The sequence below is a fragment of the Argentina silus genome (assembly GCF_951799395.1).
Source record: "Argentina silus genome assembly, chromosome: 17".
Lineage (NCBI taxonomy): Eukaryota > Metazoa > Chordata > Actinopteri > Argentiniformes > Argentinidae > Argentina > Argentina silus.
Window position 1 is genome coordinate 15,712,740 of NC_139671.1, and position 27,500 is coordinate 15,740,239.

Genomic DNA, 27,500 nt, shown 5'->3' on the forward strand with positions numbered 1-27,500 from the left:
ATACATACAGTCATACATACATACAGTCATACACACATACATACAGTCATACATATATACATACAGTCATACATACATACAGTCATACATACATACACACATACATACAGTCATACATACATACAGTCATACACACATACATACAGTCATACATACATACAGTCATACATACATACAGTCATACATACATACATACACACATACATACAGTCATTCATACATACATACAGTCATTCATACATACATACAGTCAGACATACATACATACAGTCAGACATACATACATACATACATACAGACAGACTTCCCACCTACCTCCCTACCTTCCTGGCTCTTTCCCTCCTTCCTGTCCTTCATCCGTCCCCCCTTCCTTCCCCCCTTCCTTCCCCCCTTCCTTCCCTCCTTCCTGGAGGTTCCACCCAGTCTGCTAGCCTAATGTAGGGATGTACATTAGAGGTTTAAAGCTGTGTCATGATGATTCATCAAGTCTAAATGGAGTTCCCTGCCCTGCGGCCTCAGGTCAGCGTAGCCGCCAAGCTGTCCATCTCTCTGCTGCGCCACACGGAGGTCATCCCAGCCGACAAGGCCTTCTATGAGGCGGGCATGGCCGCCAGGGTGAGTGATGGGTCGGGTGGCACCAGAACTGGGTCCAATACTTTCGAATACTTTAGCTGAGCTTGATTTTAGTTTGCCTGGTACAGTACCAAGTGAAGTAGTCCCAAAAGAAAAGTCCAGCCAATCATATGAAGTGTGAGTGTGTGAGTGTGTGAGTGTGTGAGTGTGTGAGTGTGAGCATGAGCGTGTGTATGTGTGGGCCCCTTAGGAAATATTCAGATGTCTCCTGAGTGTTACAGTGGCTCCAGGTAGGGAAGGGAAGAGGTGATATGAATTATTGTTATGGCAAACAGCACTACAAAATTCCACCCAGGCACCTGAGCTTGCACTTCATTGAAAAATGTAAATGGATGATTCTAGAAAATAGACAGCTAGTCAAAGCCACTTATAGAGGAACTCTTTAATAATTAATAATGTTTTTTGTTCTTTTTTTGGTGTGTGTGTGTGTGTGTGTGTGTGTGTGTGTGTGTGTGTTTCTCTACAGGCCGTGGGCTGGGAGAACATGGCCTTCATCTTTCTCAACCGCTTCCTGGATCTGTCTGATGTAAGTCATACGCCAATACAAATGTATCAATCATAACAACGTATTGAATGTGAGTGTGTCTGTGTGTGTGTGTGTGTGTGTGTGTGTGTGTGTGTGTGTGTGTGTGTGTGTGTGTGTGTGTGTGTGTGTGTGTGTGTGTGTGTGTGTGTGTCTGTGTCTGTCTGTGTGTGTATGTGTGTGTGTGTGTGTGTGTGTGTGTGTGTGTGTGTGTGTGTGTGTGTGTGTGTGTGTGTGTGTGTGTGTCTGTGTGTGTAACTGTGTGTGTGTGTGTTGTGATGTCCTCCAGGGCATAGATGAAGGGAACCTGGACACTCTGGATCACTCTGACTTCCAGGACACTGACATCCCCTTCGAGGTCCCCGTCCCCACCAAGCTACACGTCACTGTGAGTCACTTCATCTATATTGGTTTTACGGTGTCATAATGTTCATAATATCATATATTTTGTGATGTTTCAACTGTGCTATGATCTTGCTCTGAGAATAGATGTATAGCTTCCCTGTGGTTTGTTATATAATAGCTATTATACTACAATTATGTGTAATATCGCTGTACTCTGTCATTAGTGGTTGTGTATTTATACTTAGTCTCATGGTACCGGTGGTCCTCCTCTTTGTGTGTGTGTGTGTGTGTGTGTGTGTGTGTGTGTGTGTGTGTGTGTGTGTGTGTGTGTGTGTGTGTTCCCAGGACGGCCAGCGGGAGGAGATCCGTGACTGGGTTCTGACTGTCTCCATGGACCAGCGCGTGGATCAGGAGTTACCGAGAGACGAGAGGGACACCTACGAGGCCTCCCTATTGGCCGCCAACACGGGCATCCGCTCCCTGCCCTGCGTCATCACAGGTAGGACAGAACACCCCCATACAGAGAACCTTAGACTCTCCCACCTCTGTGTCATCACCCCAGGGTGTTGGACTGTACCATCTACAACAGGGGTGGGAATGTTCTTGGGTGTACAGTGTCAATATAGGAGGAGTGTTGTGCTCTAGGGGACCTGACAGGATCTCTGTTAATAACATCACTCACTGGCCTCCTCCTGTATGAATGGAATGCTTATGTAACCTCTCTTTCCATTTGATGCAGGCTACCCCGTCCTCCGCAATAAGATTGAGTTCAAAGGACCAGGGAAGGCTGCCAACAAGGATGACTGGAATAAATTCCTAATGGCCACCAAGGTAGAGGAGTGTGTTATGTTATCCCTGGAGAGAGACCACAGTGGGCTTGTTACTACCTTCCTCCTTCACTACTACCTCAACAGCAGGAAACACTGTTTGATTTATAATTGATTATTTCACACTTTTGATCACAGGCTCAAACATAGATTTGAATAACATAAAATATGTTAAGTGGAGTCTTTTGGGGGCCAAAGTTAGGAAGGTCCACTTAATTTCAGTCCGTTTCATCATCGTATGTCTGATTTGTATGATAGGGGTGTGATTAAATTGATTTCAAAAACAGAGATTAAAAGTACAGGTTTTTACACATGCACACACACACACACACACACACACACACACACACACACACACACACACACACACTTTCTCTTGCTTGTGGTTCCCTCAATCTGACATTTTCTCTGTCTCTTTTAGACCACTCACAGCCCGGAGTGCCAGGACGTTCTGAAGTTTGTGAGTCAGTGGTGTGGGGGGCTCCCTGCCTCCGGCTTCTCCTTCCATTGAGAGGACCCCGACAAGCCTTGGCACAGCCAACGCTTCAGCAGTCTCACACACACATACACACAGACACGGACTTACCACACCGCACTATGCTGCTCTGCTGCTTTGCTCTGCTGCTTTGCTCTGCTCTGAACCACAGCCCTCGGCTTTGAAATATTTAATCCAACCTCCTCTCCTCTCCTCTCCTCTCCTCCCCCCCTCCCCTCTCCTCCCCTCCCCTCTCCTCTCCTCTCCTCTCCTCCCCTCCCCTCTCCTCCCCTCCATGTCTGGTGAGTTTTGAGTGTTTGACAGTCCACATCATTCCATTCCAGCAGACTGATATGAGAGGATGTGATGCGTCGGAGCTCCGTGTTTACAGTGATGACATCAGCCTAGTCCTGAGAGGCTTTCTATTGGTCAGTCAGCGGTGTGTTGGTCTCAGGATTCTGTGTCACCGTGAAGATGACTGAACCGTGAAGCTGCTTATTCCTCTCATCTCTCTCCTCTCTTTCCCTCTCTACGCTTCTCTGTTTCTCTCTGTAACATCCTCTCTTTCTCCCTCTCTCTCTCTCTCTCTCTGTCTCTCTCTCTCTATATCCCTTCCCTTCTGTGTGTGTGTGTGTGTGTGTGTGTGTGTGTGTGTGTGTGCGTGCGCGCGTGTGCGTGCGTGTGTTCATTCCCATGTTCCTATGTCCCTGATGCTGCAGCTCTCAGGGGGATTGTGTAGCCTTCAACCAAAATGTGTGTTCTGATTGTGATGCAGACTTCAGAGATGCCTTTGCGCTTCAGTGATAATAATCATATCTTCATAATCAGAAGTGCTGTAAACTGTAATAAATGTTTATTTTTGTGTTCCAAAAGCAGCAGTTACTGAACAAGTTGATATACATATTTACATAATGCACTTTGACATCCTGTATTGGCTTCATTTATTGTTGGTTTATTGTGTGAATGTATTTCATATGTTGCATATAGTTATACTAAATAAAAAAACATTTTGTTTAATCATGTTACTGCCTTTTAGTTCCATCACAATTGCATTATGATTTGCTCAAATAATCATACTTGGGTTTCAGCTTGTGGGTAGAATAATCCGTAAATATATCGTTTTCATAAATTGGCCGTCCATCATCTATAGCCTATTATGATTTTATGAATCATCACGTCCTTTGAGTAGTGACCTTACCTTACCCACAGGTGCAGCGCAAGAATGGGGCCCCCTTGTGGCCAAAAGTATCAACCACTAAATAGCGCGTTGGGTCATCACAAAAAGGGCCACCCAAATTCATATTGATCCATAGGTCCTTCCTGACATCCCTCTTAAAAATTGCTTTAGGGTAGCATAAGATAAAGTCTTACTCTACTGTCAATATGTGATTTTGACATGATTGTTTTCTTCGAGGAGGGGAGAATTAACAGATGTGGGCCTAAGGTCAGCATCACTGGAGCGATGGACGATGCACAAGGCTGTAGAATGAATCTCTCTCATCGAAAATATACCCCTGAAAGTCACTCAGTGAAACCATACGACGTTGTCCCGGTGCATAGGCTATATTGATACCATAGTTCCGCCGTCAATTTCACTGTCATCAAGGTTGTCGTTTCTCTCCGCAAATTGCAGAAGAAGATAAGTACCCTAGTTTCCTAGTTCCTAGGGCAGCATGTTCACTGTTCAGTGTGGGTGATGTAGTTTTCCACACGGACCACCTTACAGAACAGCACTGAATTAAAAAGGAATAAACAGTCATCATCAGATTAGCCAATTAAAAATGCTTTGTGAGTCCTTTTGCGCTTTGTGTTCGCTCAATCGACCTCTCGGCTACAGCTTGATCTCGCTTCTCTGAAATGAATACAGTATTAACAGAGTGTAAATAAATGTCGAGCGCAGCACAATGTTTTAAGCATAATCAGCCTTAGACATGTTTTCCCCTCGTCGCTTTCTCCAATAGAAAGGTGTCTTGTGCATTCGTCCAAAATCTAGGCTACAGGACAAAAAACGTGTAAATTGTTCAATCCCAGTTAAGAGTAGCCTATCAATAATGGAATGGCAGATGAGTCATATGCCCTATGATTTTAGAATTTAAGAAATCAAAGGATGGCCATAGTATACTGCCAGAATATTGCAGCAACGTGGTGGTACACTGCATATTATAGGATTGAGCCTGTGTCAGCAGGCCTATAGTAGGCTAGCCATGGAATAAGGATTATATTTTGCCCTCAAAACCAATTGGTCCACGGAGCTTCAGTAGCCTATATAGGTGTTGTATAAAACGGACGCATATGCAATATCATTTTAGGCTTACATGAGCTGTTCATTTCCCTCCATTTAAATCATTTAAAAAAATATGTTTTCGCTCATTGTGTTAAACTGCACAGTCAGACGACTTTTCTAACGATGCCATTTCTAATTAGATAGGCCTCATTTATTTATGGCCATGATTCTTGGATGGATATAGCCTACTGTAAAACCACCCCTCTGCTGTAAATAACGATGGATATAGCCTACTGTAAAACCACCCCTCTGCTGTAAATAACGTCCATGTGATATGGAAATTCTACAAGTATATTGGCACCATAATTTAAAATAAATGCCTCAAATGTATAGAAAAACAGAAATGACAATTATGGTCTGACAAGGACTTGAGTAGCCTACGGGCCTGACAGGTTACATAAATACGAATGTCAAAAGAGCTTATATGGATGGCCTATGCCAACGTCTCCAAAAACACTGCAATATTCTGCCTTAATTTGCCTGATGCGCCTCTACATATTTCATTAATATAGGTCGACTAATGGTTTTCCACCTATCCTAGCATGATCATATTTAACCAAATAAATACATTTTTAAAATGTTGTCGACTAACAGAGTTTAGCCTATTATTTAACGAACATATATATATATATATATATTTTAAACTATAGCTAATTGCTGTCATAGCTCTAGTCATATGACTGCATTATATAATCGTCGGCCTATCAGTATTTAACTGATTTTTTCCCGTTTGAGTCCATTTCAAAAAGCACCATAGTCCATCAAAGCTCTGTCTTATTTTTGGCCAGCGAGAATATGCTTCAGTTGAGTAGTGTTTTAGGCCTAACTGTGTATAGGCTAGTAACAGCATTACAACGGCTAAGTAGACTAGTAGCCTATACTTTAGGCTCATTCGTTCGATTCTGTTGCAGTGTGTAGCATGTTAGTGTATTCAGCTCATGAAATCAGAACCTGAGAAACGAACGACGTTTGTGTTTACGCCGATAAAGGCACTATTTCCTAATGTGATAGCCTAATACACTTCTTCTTCACGAAACACATGTCAGCAAAGTTACTTCCCAATAACCACAAAATTAGGTTAGAAATTCTAAGTTGAAATATCAGAGAATTGTTTTCATTATTATTTTGATCAGAGATCATGTCCTTACCAATCATCATTTCAATTTCACAAACAATTCATATTGTCACATTAGTGCATCATCTTTACATTAGCCTAACACAAAACGCAAAAACGATGCGTAGTCTAATTTGGATTAACCTGGCCCATCATGAATGTGGTTTAACAAATGAAATTATTTACATTATATTTTGTGCAATGTGATATTTTATTGCCAATATTGGTTACAACAAGAATCGGGATAGCAGAACATAACAATTGTATCATACAAAACATAATCCACAAGCCTTTTGTAAATCCATCTCTGCTGTAAATGGGAGAGAATTGAATAAGACGCATTATAGCGTTTTCGCTCGGCTGAAAAAATCCATCCTATCACATTACTTCACAAATAATTTCTGCTCGCCAGGCCTGTCACACAGCCTAGCAATACTCAGACAGTATTTCTTTGCAGGAGTCATTTGACATGCATCGCTAGGCCGCACTACTCATCCACAGGAATTAAGTTACCGAGGTTCTGATTTCCTATGTGAATTTGGCTTTACCCATCTCCAGTTCACCACATAGCTACATTACATATACATCATCACTATTATATATGTAACCTTGTAAAAAAAAAAAAATATGAAGAAAAAATAGGTCGTCGCATCCGTGCGCATCGCTGCATGTTGTTTCTTTTCAGATAAACCAGCAATCGTTCTCACAGGCCTTCACACTTTACATTATATCATCACACAAGATAATTCAACACTGTCCAACGCGTTATGTGAAATTGTCTGTTCATCATAGTCATGTCCTCTATATAGCTGTTGTATAGGCTACATTTCCCACTTGAAACCGTATATTGTCCCAAAAGAAACCGTACATTGACCTACTCCCTTATCCGCAAAGACGCGGCGGATTAACTTCTACATGGATGAGTCAACCTTCATCGCGACCTAAAACTGTTAATATCGTAGGAGAGAACAGAATGACGCTTCAGCTTCAACATTTCATGGCTAACACAACGCACAGGAAACAACCTTCAAAGAAAGACCTTTCACCTTTAGTAAAACAGCGGCTACTCTGCCGACCTGTGAATGCGCAATAATGACAAACATCAAATGCTCTCAACGCGTCCACTATCTCGATGATATTTACCTTCTCTCTTGGCATTCACCGCGTGCCTTAATTGTATGGACATTTAAATCAAGGTCCGCTGTGAACACGAGGAGAAACAGGCCTCGATCTTTTGTCTCAGTCAGTTTCACTGGGCTACTGTACAACGGCAGCTGCAGTGCGTGTGAAGAGGGCAACCTCCTTGAAAGCTGCGATCTTGCACCAAAATGAACGACTACGACGTGTTGCCCCAGTTGGCGAAGCATCACTATCAATTTCAGTAGCCTATAATGCGCATGCATTGATTGGCATTATTGTCACTGTTGCGGGGATGGAGATCCTGATTGACCTGACAAAAAAGCTTAAGACTATAAACGCTTAAGACAGTAAAATAAAAAAAATAAAACGAACAGGAATTGAAGCGTCATTTCATATTACAGTATGCTACATTACCTATCCTGGTAACTTCCGCGCGCAAAGACGTATTATTTCCCTCTGACGTTAGGATAACCCGTTCCGTAGGTTCGTGGTGCAACGACAGGCCCGAGTGATAAACTAGCAGTGAAAAGACAAGGCTTCGCTGGGCTGGCTTGCTGCAGTCGGTCCTTTTGCTCAACTCCCATGATACAAAAAAAATAGAAGAGGGGCCCATCTGGCTTCTCATCAGCTTTGTCAAGTCTTGCATACGCTAAAATGCTAATGACCTAGATAGCTCATGCAAAATGCAGCAGAGGTAAGAAAGAGAGAAAAAAAATCTGTTGGGCTGAATTGGGAGTCATCCCCGCCTTTTGTGGGGGTCGGGTGGTGTATGTGGGGAGGAGGTGGAGGCTCTGAATGCACCTGCAGCATCATGAGGGGGTTAGCTCAGTATTGGGGGGAAAAGAGAGGGAGATACAATTTGGCCAAGCTTGCCTTATGCCACTTAGATTATATTGAGATTGGGAATGAACATATTTTATTGGTTGAGAATCAGGAATAAATTCTCACATAACGAACAGAGGTGTAAAAGGTAAACGATATATATTTGTAACAATCCAATATTTAGTCATGTCTGGCTACTTTATTTACAAACAGTTAGAAAAGAGCTCTATGCTTAATTAGAAATATGTGGCATCCCCCTTTAAAATCAAAGCTTGTTACATATTGTGTAAAACATCACTATATTAGGCTATCTTTTGAAGGCAAAAATATCGATATACTTTCAGCATGGAATTCAGAATTCAACAACTTACACATACGCCTTGCGCAATCAACCTATTTCCCCCGAAACAACATCGAAACAGTCCGTGCAGGATACATCCGGAAGACAAGTGGTACCCAGGCTGCTCTCCTCCGAGTGGTGATGCTGCTGAATAAAAAAAAAAACCGTCCTTCCACTGACATCAATTCTGTCCTATTTTCTGCACTCTGCAAATAGGTGGAAATTGGTGCCGCGGCGAAAACACCCATATATTCCACTGATAGTGCTCTAGAAGACCCAAACGACAAAAGGATACATCTAAAGCGGCAATGAGAAGAGAGAGAGAGGAGAGAGAGAGGGAGAGGGAGAGGGAGAGGGAGAGAGAGAGAGAGATTTGGTGCAGGCAGAGCGGAGAGCGAGACTGTCATGTAAAAGGGTGTGATGCAAAAAGCGGTCTGAGAGAGAGAGGAGGAGAGCAGCCCGGTTTATCACAGCTTAAAGCGCGCCTATGTCCTGCCTGTCCTTCCTCGTGCTGTTCATCCACTTCTCTCTCTTCTCTTCTGAGAATTAAGAGGGGGAAGAGGTAGCGGTTTACTAAACAAATCGGAGGGGTTGCGAGATGGGACGGTCCAACTCTCTTTTCCCCTCACTCTTGTAAATGACATTAGCGAGATTATACGCCTTGCCATACGATGCAAAGAAACAATAGGCATAATCATATTCCTGCCATATAGACAGAAACACTGCACTGATGTTACTTTAACATTTAGCACAGATGAAACACACATTTGTCTTGTCGAAACAAAATGTAAAAAAAGGAATGCAATTGTTTGATTATCATGCTTTTGTAGGCCTATTATGAATAGCTAACAAGTGTAGACTATTTATATTCATAAGAGTATAGGCTTAAACCAGGTATTGTGGTGGGAAATTATATAGTTTTAAGGCTATAGACCGTTAATACAATCTGAAAATTGAGACAGAAACCCTCTCCAATATATTCAAGCTCTTGTGGAATGCTGCACAATTATTAAACTGCACGTTTGGCTGCATACGCGCCTAATGAATAATTTATGACTCTCAAGAGCTGTGTCCATGTACACGGCTGTATTTTCATACTCGGGCAATCATACGTTAAATAAATATTTTGCTAACATGGCGAGAAATCTTCATGAAGTATTGGGAATCCAAATGTGCCCTCCCCCAAAACAGGACACCTCCATATGGACTGTCATCTGTGCGCCCCCCACCCCATCCCCACCCCCACCCCTGTCCCACAAGAGGCGCGTGTATATATTTATTAGGATTCTCTCCTTATTCATTCGAATCAGCACAGTCCCTGATGACGAAACTAACGTCTTTATTTGTGTCATAAGCCTGCTAAGATCATTAGTACCTTTGTTATGACTGAGTTAGGCTTGCTGCAGAGTAGGCTAGGCCTAGATTAATATTTGTGAACCCCCCCCCACCCACCCCCCGTATATCGTATATTTTTCGTAAAACACACAACTGTCACAATGCCTTGCGTAAGAGGTGCAACCTATTGCGGAACAAAGGCGATGTTGTATTGCTGCTCAATATTTCACCCCAGACCCGTTCTATTGTGCGAGCGCGTCTGCGTGCATTCGAGGTCAACATAGGTCCCTTTTACCCCCCACCCCGCTTCTCTCGTGCCGCAGTAACGCAAAGTGTCGTCTGCCGGACGCGTGCCTCCCGTGAACAGATTCGACGCGCACTGCACTCCAGATGGCTTGTCTAACCAAGCTTTGCAATCCACCCTTTTATGCTGACCTATATTACTGAGTAATGGATAAAGCCTATCTGATTTAGAGGCCTATCATGCGGTGAAGAGGGCATCCAATCCAGCAAGCAACGCGCAGTTGAAAATAAATGCAAACTCTACAGGCCGATCGGGGTTCAAACCTAACTGTGATTGTTTGCATTTTCACGCTTTATTGTCAAACTGATGGATAAGTCTACCATGATACCGTCAACATATACACAGGGTCTATATTAATACAACGTTTCCTGATTTACAGGCTGTAAAACACAGACCTTCAATGTCATCGACTGAAACGTCAGACTCCAGAAAATATTTTTCTAAAATTGGCTATGCAAGCATATGGTGCGCAATTGGCCAACTGCAATTCCCATAAACATTTTTCTTTTGTTTTCATATGGCCTGTAGGACTTGACCTGCATTGAAGCACCGTTCTTTGGTGGGGGATTATCGTATCGACGGGGACGCAGGGCTATTATCTACAATTGAAATTACTGCATCGTCTACTTTGTGCTTTGTCATGTAGGCCACAGGCCTAGGCATCTAACATTGCAACGTTCAGTGTATTTCATTTGCCGTCAAATGAAGGTACAGTATCATATTATTCAGTTTATAATGAGCTGCTTTTAAAATAAAGTCATTTATCAGCTGATCTGTCAGCCTGCCGTCGTGTTCTCACTGCCTATTCTCTCTCTGCTCTCCTGTTATCTGCTATATCTTAATGTGGCCCTGATTTGTACCTAGGCATATGTATTGCAGTGTTAGCTTACACATGCACCCGTTGTATTTTTCAAAATATTGTCCGATCTATTGTGCTGTGTTGATCAGAAACGTGTGCAGTTTTCTGGCTATAAGATGACAGATGGAAACATTGGCATAGGTGTAGTGTATTGCGCATGCATTCAGAACATTTGAAAAAGGATGCATGTATTCTTCTAAAAAGGCAAGACACAATAATGTTAGAATGTAAATGCAATACGTTTGCCTTATCCAACCTAGTTCGCAATTGTCTGCTTTGACTGCAAGGCCTAGAGATTATTGCATATTTATCTGTTGAAAACTAGTTTATACATGAATCTCTTTAAATGGTATTGTTGGTTAACTACTCAGGCATGGCACCCAAAGCCCCTCGAAGAGCGCTGTGTGTGTGCAAGGACCTTGAACTGAATGCCACATTCGAGTTTCTCCACACTTGAGGGGGCAAATCCCTTTTAATTCAAACCTGCTCACTTGTAACCCTCTCTAATATGCATTTTAGTAACTTTGTTAAGAACTTTGACAGACTTATTTTTCTTACCAAAGAAGGAAAGAAATAAACAGATACAATAACGTTTTCCAATTATTTCACACGTTATTTAATGTAAGTAGTGCATTAGTAATTACATTCCATGTGTAAATAGGCTTACTATTATTATCAAGAGCAATTTCAGAAGAATGACCAACGTGCTTTTGTGGACCATTACTGTTATGGGATCCAAGTTGATAGGCAACATTTTATTAGACAATTAGACTTATTTTCTGAACAGACAAATGTTACAATGTCACATTCCAATTGTAATTTCAAATAATTGTGTGGGTTACATTATTTATTACATTTTATTTACTGATCATTTAGTTCACTTCAACACTTCATTGATACAAACTTTGGCATACGATTTATTAGGCCTATAATCTATAATAGAATAGACATGCTACACAATACATCTATACAATTAAAATGCATTATAGCCTACATATGTAAGATAGACAAAACGCAATCCTTTGAGCAGGTTTGGTAATACACTCAACCAAGAATTGTATAACAAGCGTAGTTACACAAGATCGGGTGATACGGAGCAAGCTGCTAAACAGGATCCATATCAGCACCAGGAAGAAGTGTTGGGTTGCTACCCAGAGCTCAATGGTTGCAACAACTCGACTGCGTTTAATTTGGCGTCATTTTACCCACAGTCGAATGGGAGATATGTCTTCCAAAACTCAAATGCCGACTCCAGAGACCGCTCTTCCCGGAAGAAGTGAGAGTCTAAAAGTATCAGGTAGGCAATGGCTTTCACTGCTTCTCTCTGCGTTGCACGCGTCCTAGGCTAACGTTAGCCTGCTGCTACAAACAAGCTTCACCTAGCGCTTGTGTTATTAAGCACGACCAGTTATTACGATCGACAAACAGAAAGCACAGATTAATGCGATGCTAAATGATTGTAATCGCATTGAGAATTAGCGCTAGCCTTGCGAGCTAGATGATAACTTCGGCCTGTAGGACAAAGCTTTGTTTAAAAACTCTGTACTTTAGGAGTGAAGGCTGAAAGCGACAGCCTAAGAGGGAAATGGAGTAGGCGGAGCGTAGTACAGTAGATCTAGGAGACCATTGCGCACGCGTGTGTTTATCATCGCCACTATGATGGCATGCAATAAATGAATAAAGGATTCCACAACCAGTTGCTCATCAAAACAGTGGCGGAGTTGGTCAACTTAGAAATAACTCTTATACTCCTAACTCCTATTCATAGCAGAATACTCTCTCTCTCTCTCTCTCTCTCTCTCTCTCTCTTACACACACACACACACACACACACACACACACACACACACACACTCACTCACTTCACTTTAAGCTTTTGTGCTGGTTAAAAAGTCAGTTGGTGCAAATCATCAAATGTTTTAAGGCGTTTGTAAGAAAAAAACGGTACCTCCATTTGCATTAAAGATTCATCTGGTTCCATCTCAGTCTAAGAGAAGGAGAATTGGGGGGAGGGGGGGAGCAGTAAAATGAAAAACGTTCAGTTGGGGTGAAAACAGCTGACACAAGTCGAGTAACGGTACATAAAAATGGAAATGTAGCGTGGAGGGAACCGTGAGGCAGGAGGACATATGCTAGGAAGAGAATGAGAAAATGTAGCAAATGCAGAGAGAGAGAGAGAGATGAAGAGAGAAAGAAAGCTGTGGAGACAGAGAGAGAGAGAGAGAGAGAGAGAGAGAACACTTGGAGCTCCATCAACCTCGCTGTATGAGCACCAAAGCCACATGACATCAAAATATTGATTGCGAGAAAAAGCAGAAGAGAGAAAAATAGATATTGTGCGGTTTGCTGTACCTTGTGTTGCTCGTCTCCTGGCTGTCACCATGGTAAGAGAAATAATAACTATGATGTGTCTCTGGTTCAGAAGAAACCCTACACTAGTTAACACATAACAATAGTCTAAGGAAAGTGGCTGACTGACACTCTGCTAGTTAACCCATCACATGTTAGACAGAAGTGAGTTTCAATAGGGAAATAATAAACCCCAGTCTCCCACGGTTACGGGGCTATCCAGCAGAGTCTTTGTGAGAAGTGTGTGAATGTGTTGCTCTGTGTGTGTGTGTGTGTGTGTGTGCGTTTGTGTGTATTCCTCTATATGTTTGTGTGTGTGTGTGTGTGTGTGTATGTTCCGCTGTGCGTGTGTGTATGTTCCGCTGTGCGTGTGTGTCTGTGTCTGTGTGTGTGCGTGTGTGTGTGTGTGTGTGTGTGTGTGTGTGTGTGTGTGTGTGTGAGAAAGGCCTGACTGGCTGGCAGCAGCTGCAGGGCTGTTTGAGATGCTGCTCACATGGGCACTGTGTGCAACGGCATGAAGGGTGGCTGTGCCCCAGCACCGCAGCAGCGCAGGGACCCACCCTGGCCTGCAGGACTGCAGTAGCCTCACACACACACACACACACACACACACACACACACGCACGCTCACGCGCGCACACACACACACACACAGGGATATACACACACACACACACACCCCTGGCCTCCCCCATCCCCAGGCTTTCCCCTTGGCAACAGCACTGCACCATTGGGGCTGGCAGGTTGCCAGGAGACGCATGGCACGTCGGCACGGCAACACAGACATCATGCGTTCATGTGGCTCGCTCTCAAGACGTCCTGATGCTGCTATAGCTGAAGGTCACCGATGACAAGAGCCGGGGGGTGGGGGGGGGGAGGGGGGAGAGAGGGAGAGAGGGAGAGAGGGATGGCCAAAGGCAGGGAGGAGAGAGCACTGCAGGGTTGTGATGGTCTGGATAAGATAGTATAGCACCAACGGTATCAGTGATAGAATGTGTACCTACCTCGGGTAATGCACATATCGAGATGTGTCATACTAGCGATGGAGTTGAGCAGTTTGATGATTACACAAGTGAAATGACTCGGTGATAGATATTGCGATAATATCCAGCTCCTGTTGACAACTTTGAATGTGCGTAAACGCTCTTTTCAGATAATGCGCTCATCAATACCTCAAATTACATGGAATGAAACTACAGGGTTTGTCATAGTGGCTTTGACTCTGCCTCCTGTGGCGTGTGAGACGGTGTGTGTGATAATCAACCGTTTTCGTTTGTAATCAGGAAGGATGTACAGTTGCGATATAAGTAAACACAGAAATGACTTCTTCTTCTTCTTCTTCTTCTTCTTCTTCTTCTTCTTTAATTTAAAAACACCTCCAGTAATTTAGTGTAAGAGCTCACAAGTAAGGATTTTAATATATGTAAACAGTCTGAATTGTATTATAGTCTACTTGCTACATGGCTTGACGTCCGTTTGAGTCGACATCCTGAACCTTCGGGGAAATCAATGAATAAAGCAGCAAAATGCCTTTGAGAGAAATGGACAGTCAATCAGCTGCCTCGCCTACTGCATGAAGTTATTCCCGATAGGATGGCTACCGCATCTTCCAGCCTCTGAATCCTACCAGGATAGGTTGCACGGGATATTGGTGTGTGTGTAGGGGGACGTGTGTGCGTGTGCGTGTGTAAATAAATACAAAATAAATAAATAAAAAGGCTTCTGGCATTACGACTGCCAATGGCCCCTGGTGTGAGCATTGATTACTTTATCTTATGATGACTGCTGGATAGATGATTCACTTACTTAAACAAATGTATTGTTGTAAGTCGCTTTAGATAAAGGCGTCTGCTAAATGCCATGAATGTAAATGTAAATGTGTGTGTGTGTGTGCGCGCGAATGTGTGTGTGTGTGTCCATGTACGTGCGTGTGTGTGTGTGCGTGTGTGTGTGCATGTGTGTGTGGCGTGTGGGACTGTACTGGAGGGTGGGAACTTACGGAACTGGGAAGTTGGAGGCAGTGGTGAGTTGGCACCAACGATGTGGGCACAGTGGTGCCCCCTCCCCCCCCCCCCCCCCCCCCCACACACACTGCCGATTAGACTGACAGGAGGTGCTGTTCCTTGGCACACAGTGAATAGACTCCCTGCCATTGAGGTGGGGGGACAGTGGCAGGGGGCGGGGAGTGGGGGGGGGGGGCAGCGATCTTGGAGATGAAGGAGGTGAAGTGGCGTTGCTGAGAAATTAATCTGAGATTCGTTTTGATCAATTTGCCCATTTTGAGCGTTTTATATTTTCAAGGGGGTAAGGGGGGGGGGGGCGGCGGGGGTGGTGGGAGTGGTGGTGGGGGTGGAAGGGGTGGGGGGCTTGGAGGGATCTCAGACAGACAAGCAGACAGGCTGGAGCTCCGCCAAGCCTTCTCGGGAAGGTTGCCACGCCAAGAGAGAGAGAGAGAGAGAGAGAGAGAGCAGAGAGAGGGAGAGAGAGAGAGGAGAGGAAAAGAAAAAAGCGATGCAGGCGAGACTTGGCAGGGTTCTATCGCTGCTCCCTTTGTCTGTTTGCTCAGCTTTGCGCTGAAGGAAATCAAAAAATACCCCGGGTGTAGGCGAGAGAGAGAGCTCTGCTTCAACGCTGAAAAACAAAAACCAAACAAGAAAACAAGAAAGACAGGAAAACTAGTTTGAGGACGGCGAGGGCGAAGCATAGCCACAAAATAAGCGGTTTTCTAATTCAAGCAGAAACCACACAATGCTTCCTTTCTTGACTGAAGTTATTTGAGCCAACAGATGACCACCATGTTATTTGAAGACTATCTTTCTTTGTAATTTAAAGGCGAACGAAGCCGCCCGCATCCGGTCCTGTCTGTGTCTTTTCCAAAACACAAAAGGGAGCCTCCAAAGTGGACGTGGATTTTTCTCCATCCAGGACTGCCAAGAAGATGTCTGTGGCCAAATGGACGTCAAGGAAAAAGTTTGTGTCTTTTCACGAACTGGACGTCTGGTGCCTTCGTCGCATCGTTCGGAAGCGGATTTTGCCTTCAAAAGTTTCACCACAGTAGAAATCGCTGTCCGCTCCACGGCGCCGGGTTCCGGAAAGCAGAACACTGACCGCTTGAGCCTCGGAGAGAAGTTTGATGACCCCTCCAACTCCAACCAACTGCCTCTGTCCTTACAAAGCCGTTCTGCCAGCGAGGACGGCTTCCACACAGCGAAAAACAACAACAACAACAACAACCGCAACTGGTTCCCCAGGCCAAGTGGTTTTCACACCAAGCTTTACAATCCCATTGTGTCTTGGTTGTCGTTGAACATTCAAGCTTTCCGCTAAAAGGCGGACAGTTTTTCCAGCTTGTGGACTTGAGAAGAGTTGGGGCCGATGGATTCTACGCGAGGCAGTGTGTACAGAACGTGCTGCCGTCAGCTGCCTACTCATAGTTGAAAAGTTATGAAGGCCTGAGTGTGTTTTTTCGCGACGTACTACTGTATGTTCAGAGGTTTCTTTCCAAGACCTTGAATTCTCAGCTTCACGATAGGACCATGATGTATAAGGTAAGTTCCATGTTCTGTCTGTATTCTACAGATAAAGACCTTCTGTGGTTTAACTCCCTATACTGTACACACACACACACACACACACACACACACACACACAAACACACACACACACACACACAGAGACAGCAGCGGTGTAGACCAGAGAGAGGAACCATAGGTGTCATTCTCTCTGTCTCTGGGGATGATTCACAAGTCTAGTTGTGGTTGTCTGGTGGATGAAAAGCAGAGGAAGCCACTTAACAGCGGAGGCTCGGGTTGTCAGGGACGACTTGAAACACTCCTGAAGGATCATCCCTCCCTCGAGGATCAGCGTCCACCGCTTTCCCAGCGATCAACAAACGCCCTCGCCACCGATTTTCACACCGCTGGAACATGGAGTGAGTGGTCTCTCCCTGTCTCCAAATCCCCCCGGGACTGTGTGCTCATCCTTTGCCGTGCAGCTGATATCTCCCCTCCACTGGTATGTGTGACAACATCAAAAATGGCCTGTTCTGTTCATTATGGACACCACATAGAACAGAGCTTCGCTACTCCAGAGGATAACAGAGCAGGACCCAGGACACACACACACACACACAGACACACGCGCGCACACACACACACACACACACTCACATCCGCACAGGCACACTCACATCTGCATAGGCACACACACACACACACACACACACACAGACACATATACACACACACACACACACACATATACACACACACACACACACACACACACATCCACACACACACACACACACACACACACACACAGACACACACACACACACACACACACACACACACACTCACACACACACACCGTCCCCCCAGCGTCCTTGGGAAGCGCTGTGCATGATGGGTTTTGATTGGTGGCAGCCACTTGATTAATAACCGTAGGGAGAGGCTAATAGAAAAGTATGAAATGTTCCCCTCAAGGTTAATATTGAACCGCTGCCAAGGCAAATTAGAGCCTGCCAGATGTGCCCGTGCAGATAGCAGGTGGTAGTGACTAGTGAGCAGGTGTAGTGTGGGAGCACCGCGTAATTAGGTTTGTTGTGGGAAATATAATATTTTGTCGTGTTTGGAATATTTCCAGTGATTTAATCATTACTTGTCCTCATATTTAGCATCAGGTTATCGTAGGCAAGAAAGCAGGTTGCAGGACGTTTGCATACGGCGACTTTGTACACAAATGATTCACCACAACTATTTAGTTCTGTGTCAGCTGTCACTGTGCTGATGCATGATGAATGAATCATGAACAAAAGACCCAGAAGAGAATGTTCTGAGTCACAGAAGCTGGATGATGTCAGTTCTACTTCTAGAGTGAGGTAATGTTCTAGAAGTTCTAGGGCGGAACTCTGTGTGATGTTAGAGTGCTCTTCTAGCTAAAGTGCAAGTTCACTCAGAGGTGAAGGCCTCTGTCCCCAGCTCTGAGAGGATAATGGGGAGGGAGGGAGGGAGGGAGGGGAGGATGAGGAGAGAGGGAGAGGAGAAGGGAGGGAAGGAAGGAGTAAGGCAGGCCTGGTAATGCATTAACACACTGCAGTTTAGCTCCCCAGGGACGCCTCTCATGGACCCAAGTAACCAGACACGCACGCACACACACACACACACACACACACACACACACACACACACACTCTTTTAGGGCACAAAGTTACCTATGCCTCTGCTTTGGTCTAGTGCTTTTCAAGTGGGATGAAAAAGTGGCTTGATGTTTTACCATCCTGGGGTATTCTAGAAGTTGTGCCAGTACTCTAACTGAAACAGTAGAACATGGGAGGTTCCGTATAGAGCAGCAGCATCGCCCCACTTTAACCACCGCTTGGGGTCTAAGCTACAAACATCAGCACTGGTCCTTGGTCTATTAGCCTTCTAGCACGCTCTGCTACACTCTGTTAGCACACTGTTAGCACACTCTGCTACACTCTGTTAGCACACTCTGCTACACTCTGTTAGCACACTCTGCTACACTCTGTTAGCACACTCTGCTAGCTTCTCACTCGCCTCTGACAGGCTTTTGATTGTGTTCTTGGCTATTTACTGTAGCTGTTCTATTTTTAAAGAAAGTTAAAGATGGTTCAAGAATTCTGCATCGCAACTACTGTCCAAGTGTCAAAAACATGTAGCCAAAGAAAACAAACTTCTTAGAGTGTGACTGCGTTCATCCTTAGTCTCTAGATAGTAGGACTGACTGATGCTTTTGTGAGTGACTCTCTGTCTGATAGTCACGGTTGGGCTGTAGGCTGTGTGTGTGTGTGTGTGTGTGTGTGTGTGTGTGTGTGTGTGTGTGTGTGTGTGTGTGCAGCTCTCACACCCTTCCAAGCTTGGCTTCACCCTGGTCTACCCATGCATGCGACTCTGACCATGAATAATTCACAAAGCTCTCATCTCCACAGGTCACTGTCATCCAAAGAGCCCTCCCTCCCCCCCTCTCTCTCTCCCCCTCTATCTCTCTCTCCCTCTCTCCCCCCCCCTTCTCTCTCTCCCTTTCTCTCTCTCTCCCCCTATTCCTTTTAATCCAGAGAAATCTCCCTAGCAAACACAGCAGCAGTCTCCGACTCCCCATCCCAAGCCTCTAGTGACAGAGAACAAGCACGGTGTATTGCAGGGTGGCTATCACGCATGCACAGCCATGTTAAGTTCATTTAAAAGGCTTATTGGCCTCTGTTGTGCTTAGATCTGTCTTCATTTGTCTCAGGCTGAGTAATGATCCAGGCTAATGCAGCATGTTTGTGTGTGTGTGTGTGTGTGTGTGTGTGCGTGTGTGCGTGTGTGTGTGTGTGCGTGTGTGTGTGGTAGCGTAACTCTGGCGGGGGGAGACCTGCGGGAGGATTTTACCACTAGAACCTGCGTTTACATTCTCAGGCCCCCTCATTCAAAATGGTTGCTGGGTATGAGACAATGGATTACCTGTCGTTCACCCATGTGTACCCCTCTCAGACACAGCTAACCTGGCTGCCACTGAGTGTAAACCACCTCTTAGTCCTGGTTCACGTGCGTCCTGGTCTAGCATGGAAGATGTTCTAAATGTTCTGCTCGTCATGACAAATTACACTCTCCCAGGGTTTAGTCAGGTCCCATACGTGGTCCCGCTGGGACCAGTTTCACTACTATTTTTGTCTGTCTGCATTGGAGGATGGGAACTGTCTAATGTCTAAAACAACAGAGACCTTTTCAGTAGGCCCCTCGTTCACATGAGAGAGCCGAACCGAGCTGAGAAGAACTGAGCTGCACTGGCCTGTTTACGTATCCACGGGCCAACACGGTTGCTGTAACGGTGCTGTGTAAAGCCCCTTGCTATAGTCTCGTAGGAGCAGCTGTATCTGTGAATAATGGACAGGGTCCAGTTGCACTCCCTCTGTATTTACATACAAGGTGAAATGCCATAGGACAGCAATACATTAACATGACACCATAGCTAGGCTAACTCCCTGCTCTGTACCAAACCCCCCCCCCCCCCCCGTTTGAGTTGGAATCAAGAATCATTACATTAGCCTTGGGCACACAACTTTAATTAAATGAAAGATTAGATGTAACAAATTAAAGATTCATTCATTAACCTCAAACCCACCAGGTGGGGGTGGTTAATATGATTTATCGTGTCATAATAGCACTAATGATATTCTATGATTCTCGTAAGTCTTTAAAAGTCTCTTAAAAACAAGTTGAAGGAACGATTCCATGGGCCTTGGCTCTGTGTTCTATATTCATTAGCGTGCGTGCATGTGTGTGTGTGTGTGTGCACGTGCGCGTGCGTATGTGTTCATGTGTGCGACGTGCGTACGTTCGCAGTGATTTATATCTGTATCTGTGTGTGTGCGCGTGTGCGTGCGCGCGCGTATGTGTGTGGTGAGAGATATTTATGTGACCTGGCTCATCTCATTACGGAGAAGGATTACCTAGAAATATGGTTATTATTTCTCATATTATCCCCATATTAACTGTCTTACCCTCTGCCATTTCACCAGGGTCAAACAGAGGGGAGGTGATCTGGAATGACATTAAAACAGTTGAGCACCAGGAGCTTTCTGCAATCTGCATGTTATCTCAGCAATAACGCGCTCTCTCCTCTCTCCAGAACCTTATCTCACTGTCCTAGAGGTGTTAGCAGGTGGACTACATACCTAAAACTGTATTTAGTTGGAAATTACGTGGTAATACACACACACACACACACACACACACACACACACACACACACAAACAGTGCTTTACAGCGCTATTAAAGAGAAAAAAGAGGTTTATCGGTAGGCAATTCAACCCACAAAAGATCATGTGGTTACATAAAGACCAAGCAAAACAAAGCTACCTCCTGATTCTGATCATTTGTTTAATTACAGCCATTAGGGTGATCTTCTGTTTAATGAGCGTTTGGTTCATTTGTCATAGACCCGGCCCCCTCACCTCAATATTGTTTAGCTCTCTCATCCTTGAAGCATGGACGCACACTCGCTCTCTTTCTCTATCAGTCTCTCTCTCTCTCTCTCTCTCTCATCTCTCTCTCTCTCTCATCTCTCTTGCTCTCTCGCTCTCCCTCTCTCTCTCTCTCTCTCTCTCTCTCTCTCTCTCTCTCTATCTCTCTCTTTCTCTGTCAGTCGATCTCTCTCTCTCATCCATCTTGCTCTCACTCTCCCTCTCTCTCTCTCTTTCAATGTCAGTCGGTCTCTCTCTCTCTCTCTTTCTCTCTTGCATAACTCACCTAACCTCTTATCTTCAGTGGGCGGCAGTGCTGGAGGTTTGAATGTGAGCTAACATGTGAAAAGACACACACACACACACACACACACACACACATTCTGTCCAGGGCTGGGAGTGGAGGCATTGCTGGGGGTGTTGCTTGGTGGATGTTAGCTGATTTATCCTTTAGAACCCTTGTTGCGTAAGTCCTCTTCATCGTATAATGGATTGCCAGTGCACATAGGTTTGTGTGGTGTGTGTGTGTGTGTGTGTGTGTGTGTGTGTGTGTGTGTGTGTGTGTGTGTGTGTTGCTGTTGGCTCGTGACCCAAACCCTCATCAGCTGCTGTAGTGTGCGTTTGGGAACAGTTGAGTGTTTCTGTTGAGTATTCAGATCGGTGCCTGTTTTGTGCTTGTGAGCTTCTAGTGAGACTGCATTATGTTTGCGATCATATTTTGTTGTTTTTTGCCAATAACCAGATGAAGTTGATGTGTGTGGATGCTGTGATACGTAACGGACCTAAATGTCCCTTGAAATTCTACCTCGATAACTCTACTCTGTATATTGTTGTATTACACAGAATTATATAATTGCAGTGTTATTCAGCACAGTGTGAGCTAAGTCACAAAATATTATTCCTGGAGTAGTTCTTTAATCGAGCATCATGGATAATTGCTCTTGATTAAATGTGCCATTTTCTTCCACAGGGGAGAGGAATTCTAAGGTTAAAGACACAGGAGCCATTGAAGCTTGGATTTAGGCTATGTGGCGTGTGTGTGTGTGTGTGTGTGTGTGCGTGTGTGTCTAGGTCTCTGTGCATGTGTCTATGTCTGTGTGTGTGTGTGTGTGTGTGTGTGTATGCGTGTTTGTGTGTGCATGTGCGCGCGTGTGTGTGTGCGCGTGTGTCTCGGTCTCTGTGCATGTGTCTATGTCTGTGTGTGTGTGTGTATGCGTGTTTGTGTGTGCATGTGCGTGCGTGCGTGTGAGTGAGTGTGTGTCCTGGGTCCTGCTCTGTTATCCTTCCCAGTGTAGCTCCCTCTGGGGAAGCGAGGCCCTCTTTTATGTGAGGGCCCATTGACGTCCATAAGGAGCAGAACAGGCCATGTTTGATGTTGACACATAAACGAGAGATGAAGGCCAGGAGCAGCCCCCGCTATCACAATGAAACACTGCTGTGCACTTCTACACACATTCAGAACCTATACAGTACACACACACACACACACACACACACACACACATACACACACACACAAGCGAGCGCACTCATACACACATTCAGATCTATACAGTACACACACACACACACACACACACACACACAGACACACATCCTCTTTGCAGCCCCCGCTGTCTTCTGATGTCAGTACAGTTTAATGACACGCTCGTAAAGTGGAACGTCAATGGAGACACCCAAACAAATGTTCGCCGCTATAAAACTGACATGAAAATGATCATATTTGGCTGCTAAATGTACTCCCACCATAATATAATTTAATATTCTTCAATATTTCACTTCCCACATCATCCCAGAAATGGATACATTGTATAAAAGCGAGCAGGTTTGAAGCTTTATTTTCAAAAAAACGTTTTTCAGCTATGTTAGCGACTGGTCACGTTAGCCACGTTTACTCGTACTAGCACACGTGTCTCGAATATCAAATCCAAATATTTTATCACTCTCAACAATCTAGCTTAAATACCTCTATTTACAGCCACCTATGGAGCTTTCTAGACAAGCATGCTAGATGTTTGTCTCCAGATATTTTCGTGGTATTCCTTGATTGTGATGCAATCACTTTACCAGTGTACAACCGGCTTACAAGCCTCTCACAGCCACTGTTCCTCCGACACAGCGCTCAGAGTGTGCAGACAGACTAGCCTGCTCCAGTAGCAGTGAACACACATGCCTGAACATTGAAATGATGTAGAAAAGCACTGCTGAAAGAAGGTCGGCCATTTTAGAGATGCTAGCTGGAATGTACAGGAGGCTAGTTAGCCCTGGGTGTTGTTAGTAGCGCCTGTGTCATAAGACCTACTGAGTCAACATTGCAGTGTTATTAATGTTATTATTATTGTTATAATATGATTATAATGTTATTGAATGTTAGTGTCCATGTAAGCGGCTAAGGAGGTGAGGCTGGAGCTGAAGAGTAACTTTGAAGTGGTTCCTTTAAACAAGTCTCTCTCTCTCTCTTCCTCTGTCTTTCTCTCTCTCTTTCTCTATCTCCTTCTTCTCCCTCTCCCCGGTCTTTCTCTCTCTCCCTCCCCCCTTTTTCTCGTGCTCTCCCCATCCCCCCACATTCGCTCTGATTGGTTGAATTAACTCTGCAGCCTCCTGTTGTGAATAATTACTTTTGATCCAATGCGGATCTCTCTCTCTCTCTCTCTCTCTCTCTCTCTCTGTCTCGCTGTTACCATTCTATTTTCACTTTATATATTTCCTGTCCCTGTCCCAAATCCCCTTCACGTACACGCACGTGCACATACGCACGTGCACACACACACACACACATACACACACACACACACACTGCAGGCGTTGCTAGAATTCAGGCTCTGTCCCTGGCAGCTGGTCGATGAGAGAGAGAGAGAAAGAGAGAGAGAGAGAGAGAGAGAGCTGCAGGACTGGGATGGCTCTGGATGGGACATCTGTAAAGCAGCGATTAGCTCTCAGTCCCTTGGAGGCAGGGCAGCCTGGGCTAGGCAAGGCCCAGACCCAGCCCTTGGAGGCAGCCAGTGGCAGCCACTGTAGAGGGACAGACTGTGCCCTTAGAGCAGGGGTAAAGCAATGGAACAGGCCCAGCCCCAACCCCAGCCTTTAGGGTAGCCTGGCCTAAACTGGGACAGGGACCAGATGAGCACTGTGTGTGTCCCCGGGAGAGGAGGCTCTGTATGGGTCAGACTGAGAGCAGGGAGAGCTACAATAGCTACAACTCAGTGTGTGTGTGTGTGTGTGTGTGCGTGCGTGCGTGTGTGTGTGTGTAGACAGGAGTCTGATGGAATGGCCTCTGTGTCCCAGCTATGTTGCTGTCCATGGCCACTATACCCCTCAGTCAGGCCACACCCACACTCTGTCATGGTGATGCTCTGTGGTGAGGTGAGCTGTGTGTCCGTCACTGTGACAGGCCTCAGAACCCTGCCTGTAGGACTGGAGTATACTAGTGTATTACCTATGTAGTGTGTTCAGTTATCATTCCTCCCTCCCTCCCTCCCTCCCTCTCCCTCTCCCTCTTGAGCCTCTCTCTCTCCCTCTCCCTCCCTCCCTCTCTCCCTCCCTCCCTCCCTCCCTCTCACAGTGGCCTTCCAGCAGCAACTAGCGTGTTCTGTTCTGTTCTGTTCCGCCTGGCTAGCCTGTCACAACCACTCAGGTCACACAGGTCCCAGATCTGCCTCAGTTTGCAGTGTGTGTGTGTGTGTGTGCACGTGCGTGCATGCGTGCGTGCGTGTGTGTATATATATGTGTGTGTGTGTGTGCACGTGCGTGTGTGTGTGCCTGTGCGCGTGTGTGTGTGCCTGTGCGTGTGTGTGTGCCTGCCCATGGGTGTGTATATGTGCATGTGTGTGTGCCTCTGCGTGCGCGTGTGCGTGAGTGCGTGTGTGTGCACGCACGTGTGTGGCCCGCTCGGCTCCTTGACATACATTTTTCATTGCGCCCGTGGCAACATTCTGCCGTCCGTAAAGTCCGAAAAAAAAATACGAGCACAGGTTAAATTTGCGCGGTTGTCCTACACAAGGTTAAAAAATAACAGACATAGCATATTCTAGATACGGTATGTTTCCATAGCGCTAGCCTGGAGTGTTATGTCTCTCCAGTCGTACTAATATATACTACAACAAAGCGTAGGAGGCACTTAAAGAAACCCTTCTCTTCCCCAGGAGAGCAACGCACTCTCCTCGGCTCTGCCTCTCTAACCAGCAGTGTGCTGCTCAAGATGAATTATGGGTAAAAAAAAAAAAAAGAACATTAAAAAAAATCAAAAAAGATACGTTTTAAGAGAAGACTCTTAAAGAGATGTATGTGAAGCTCAGTGGGGAAGTATTTCTCCTCTTTTCTCCTCTCCCCTTCTCTTTTTCTCGCATCTGACGTTTCTTTGGAGATGGAAAGAATGTGTGGATGGTGGTGTGTGGTGCTGGGGCTGCCTGCCGGTGAATTGAATTACAGGAGAGTATAATGCAATCCCTGATCTCCCCCTACTCGCTGTAATGAAATTAGGAGATGAAAGCACAGCTGGATCATTCTGCATGATATTACTGTGAGATGGAAGTGTTGGGCTCGCCCCGGAGAGAGTCTATAGTACCCTGGGAAATAATGCTCTCTCTCTCTCTTTCTTTCCTCTTCTCTCTCCTCTTCTCTCTCTCTTTCTTTCCTCTTCTCTCTCCTCTTCTCTCTCTCTTTCTTTCCTCTTCTCTCTGCTCTTCTCTCTCTCTCTCTCTCTCTCTTTCCTCTTCGCTCCCTCTCCTCTTCTCTCTCTCTCTCTACTCTCCTCTCTTTCTCTCTCTCTCTCTCTCTCTCTCTCTCTCTCTCTCTCTCTCTCTCTCTCTCTCTCTCTCTCTCTCTCTCTAGTACCTTCCCTCTCTGCTCCCTCTCTGATTCCCCTGGGGGGGGGGGGGGGGCGGGGGCGGCGACGGCCATTCCTGGAACTTGAGAATCATTATTACAATTGAGATCCAAACAGTGAGATAGTGAATGAAGGGCAGTTAGAGTGGCGTCTCTGTGCACCAGTGTCAGTACCGAGGCACGGGAGACCCGCTAGCGTCCACACAGAACCACCACAACTACAGGACATGTTTAGTCGGTGTCATACAGTAGCTACGCCTGGGTGGCGGATTCACACACACACACACACACACACACACACACACACAGACACACACGCACGCACACACACACACACACACACACACACAGACACGCACACGCACACGCACACAGACACACACACACACACGCACACACCCACACACACCGCTAACTACTTAGTACACAGTATTCTGAAGGTGTTTTTTTCCAGGGTAGTGTTTGATTGACAGAGATGCCCCCCTTCTGAGCCGAGTTGTACACCTCAGAGAAGTTGGATGTTTGCTACCTGTTCCAGTTCACTCACTAAGTCACACTGAGAGACTCCATGAGGCGAGAGGAGAGGAGAGGAGAGGAGAGGAGAGGAGCTGAGTCATAATGGAATGTGTCGTCTCGTCTGGCTCCCCACCACAACAAAGAAGCTATACCCCAGAATACAGCTGTCTAGCTGCTTTTAAGACAATTATCTTTTTTAGAGGCCCTTAATTGCAGGTAAATCACTCGCTTATACACTGCCTATTATTCGGCAGAAGAAAGCAGCTCTGATTGCCGTGGTGCTTGTTGTAGAAGGCGACGTTTCTACGCGGCCTCAGCCCGGTGCCTCCGTCGCACAATGGCAGATGAAAAAAAAAAAAAACGAAATACCTCTCAATGTGATGCTTTTTATTTCAGAGGTCGGACAGCCGCGCATCACACACACACGCGCGCTCTCTCTCTCACACACACACACACACACATGCATGCACACGCAGACACACACACACACACACACGCACACGCAGACACACACACACACACACACACACACACACACACACACACACACACACACATACGCACACACACACACACATCCCAGCCCCCTTCCTCTTTCCTCCTCCCCCTTCCTCCTTCCTCCTCCTCCTCTTCCTCCTTTCCATCTCTTTATTTTTTTGTTTTGCATCTCAGATAATGAACGTACTTGAAGCCATCTGTCTCTGATACTGTTTTCCCTTGTTTACCTCTGAAGACTTTCTCTTTCACACTGCTGTTGCTGCTCCCACCGCAGCAGGCTCCGAAACTCAGGGAAGAAGTTAGCTCAGCTTGTCAGCCTCCTGCGTTTCCTCCCATCGTCAA

General features: G+C 45.5%; 2 protein-coding genes across 3 annotated transcripts in view; both read left to right on the top strand.

The window, feature by feature from the left end:
• ift172 (intraflagellar transport 172) overlaps nucleotides 1-3,825 on the top strand; it is a 37,464-nt gene extending 33,639 nt beyond the window's left edge. The window contains exons 43-48 of the mRNA XM_083688351.1: nucleotides 520-615; nucleotides 1,100-1,159; nucleotides 1,446-1,544; nucleotides 1,847-2,000; nucleotides 2,241-2,332; nucleotides 2,750-3,825. Of these exons, the coding sequence (XP_083544477.1) occupies nucleotides 520-615; nucleotides 1,100-1,159; nucleotides 1,446-1,544; nucleotides 1,847-2,000; nucleotides 2,241-2,332; nucleotides 2,750-2,839 (591 nt within the window). The 3' untranslated portion in view covers nucleotides 2,840-3,825. The remainder of the gene's footprint in view (nucleotides 1-519; nucleotides 616-1,099; nucleotides 1,160-1,445; nucleotides 1,545-1,846; nucleotides 2,001-2,240; nucleotides 2,333-2,749) is intronic.
• A 7,927-nt stretch (nucleotides 3,826-11,752) lies between these two features.
• The window catches only part of msraa (methionine sulfoxide reductase Aa), a 61,674-nt gene continuing 45,926 nt past the window's right edge, over nucleotides 11,753-27,500 (top strand). Inside the window, exon 1 of one of the 2 annotated variants that reach the window (XM_083688394.1) lies at nucleotides 11,753-12,298. In XM_083688394.1, coding sequence (XP_083544520.1) covers nucleotides 12,163-12,298 — 136 coding nt within the window. In that variant the 5' untranslated portion in view covers nucleotides 11,753-12,162. The remainder of the gene's footprint in view (nucleotides 12,299-27,500) is intronic. The other variant, XM_083688393.1, reaches the window with a different exon arrangement.